This window comes from Sinocyclocheilus grahami, unplaced genomic scaffold (genome assembly GCF_001515645.1).
Source record: "Sinocyclocheilus grahami isolate Dianchi unplaced genomic scaffold, SAMN03320097.WGS_v1.1 scaffold25218.1, whole genome shotgun sequence".
Lineage (NCBI taxonomy): Eukaryota > Metazoa > Chordata > Actinopteri > Cypriniformes > Cyprinidae > Sinocyclocheilus > Sinocyclocheilus grahami.
Window position 1 is genome coordinate 1795 of NW_015519738.1, and position 939 is coordinate 2733.

At 42.9% G+C, this 939-nt stretch overlaps 1 protein-coding gene across 1 annotated transcript in view; it reads right to left on the minus strand.

Moving 5' to 3' along the window:
* The window catches only part of LOC107580131 (eukaryotic translation initiation factor 6-like), a 2430-nt gene extending 1562 nt beyond the window's left edge, over positions 1–868 (minus strand). The window contains exons 1-3 of the mRNA XM_016265873.1: positions 760–868; positions 356–531; positions 91–267 (exon numbers count right to left, since the gene is read on the minus strand). Coding sequence (XP_016121359.1) covers positions 91–267; positions 356–531; positions 760–817 — 411 coding nt within the window. The 5' untranslated portion in view covers positions 818–868. The remainder of the gene's footprint in view (positions 1–90; positions 268–355; positions 532–759) is intronic.
* Between the last annotated feature and the right edge of the window lie 71 nt (positions 869–939).

Sequence of the window (939 nt, forward strand, 5' to 3'; positions counted from 1 at the left end):
ATCATTCCTCCAGTCTTCAGTGTCACATGATCCTTCAGAAACCATGTTGATTTGTCCAAATGAACGGATTGTCAGAGAGCAGTCACTCACCACTAAAGGTACTTGCAGGAGTGATGAGAGTTCATCTTGATCTTCTATGGAGGTTTTGGGGTGGACGAGGCCTCCCTGGTTACTGAAGGTGCAGTAACTACCCACAAGCACCTGCTCCGCAATCGTCTGTCTGAACACTTCCACCTTGAGAGTGTCTGCAAGAATCTCTTCTGTTTCCTGTGGACAATAATTCCCATTAAAGCCCATTTAAGGTTCGGAGAAAGCAAACTCATTTCAGAGAGTCTTTCATTAGGGATGTTCTTACTCTGTCAAGATCAGGATGAACTAGAGCAACATAGTCGTTACAAGCGATGACGTTCCCCAGCGCAGAAAGACGCTCTTCTACTCTCTGAATCCGCACTGAATCTGGCAGGCAGTTCTTAATGTGCTGTAACTCTTGATCTGTCGTGTTGTTGGGCACCAAGAGACCGTGACGATTTCCTGCAGAAGAAGAGCATCCCAAGACAGACACACAACATCTATTATACATCACGTATGGGGACGTAAAAACATACCAAGACCTACTCTGACCCGACTCAGTTTCATCACATTAAAGGTCTTGTTACATTATTTACGATGACCTGTATTTCAATCAGCATACAAGAAACAAAAATGATGTCAATCGATCACAAATTTGTAAAATAAATTGGATTGGATATATTTTCTCACCCACACACATTCTGCCAATGATTCGACATCCTGCTATAGAGGCATGAACGACGGGCATTGTTTCTGACAGTTCACCTTCAAAGACACTGTGGAAAAACAGGTATTCATCACAATCAGAACTGTACATCCCACTATATTGTGTGTGTGTATATACATGTGTGTGTGTGTGTGTGTGTGTGT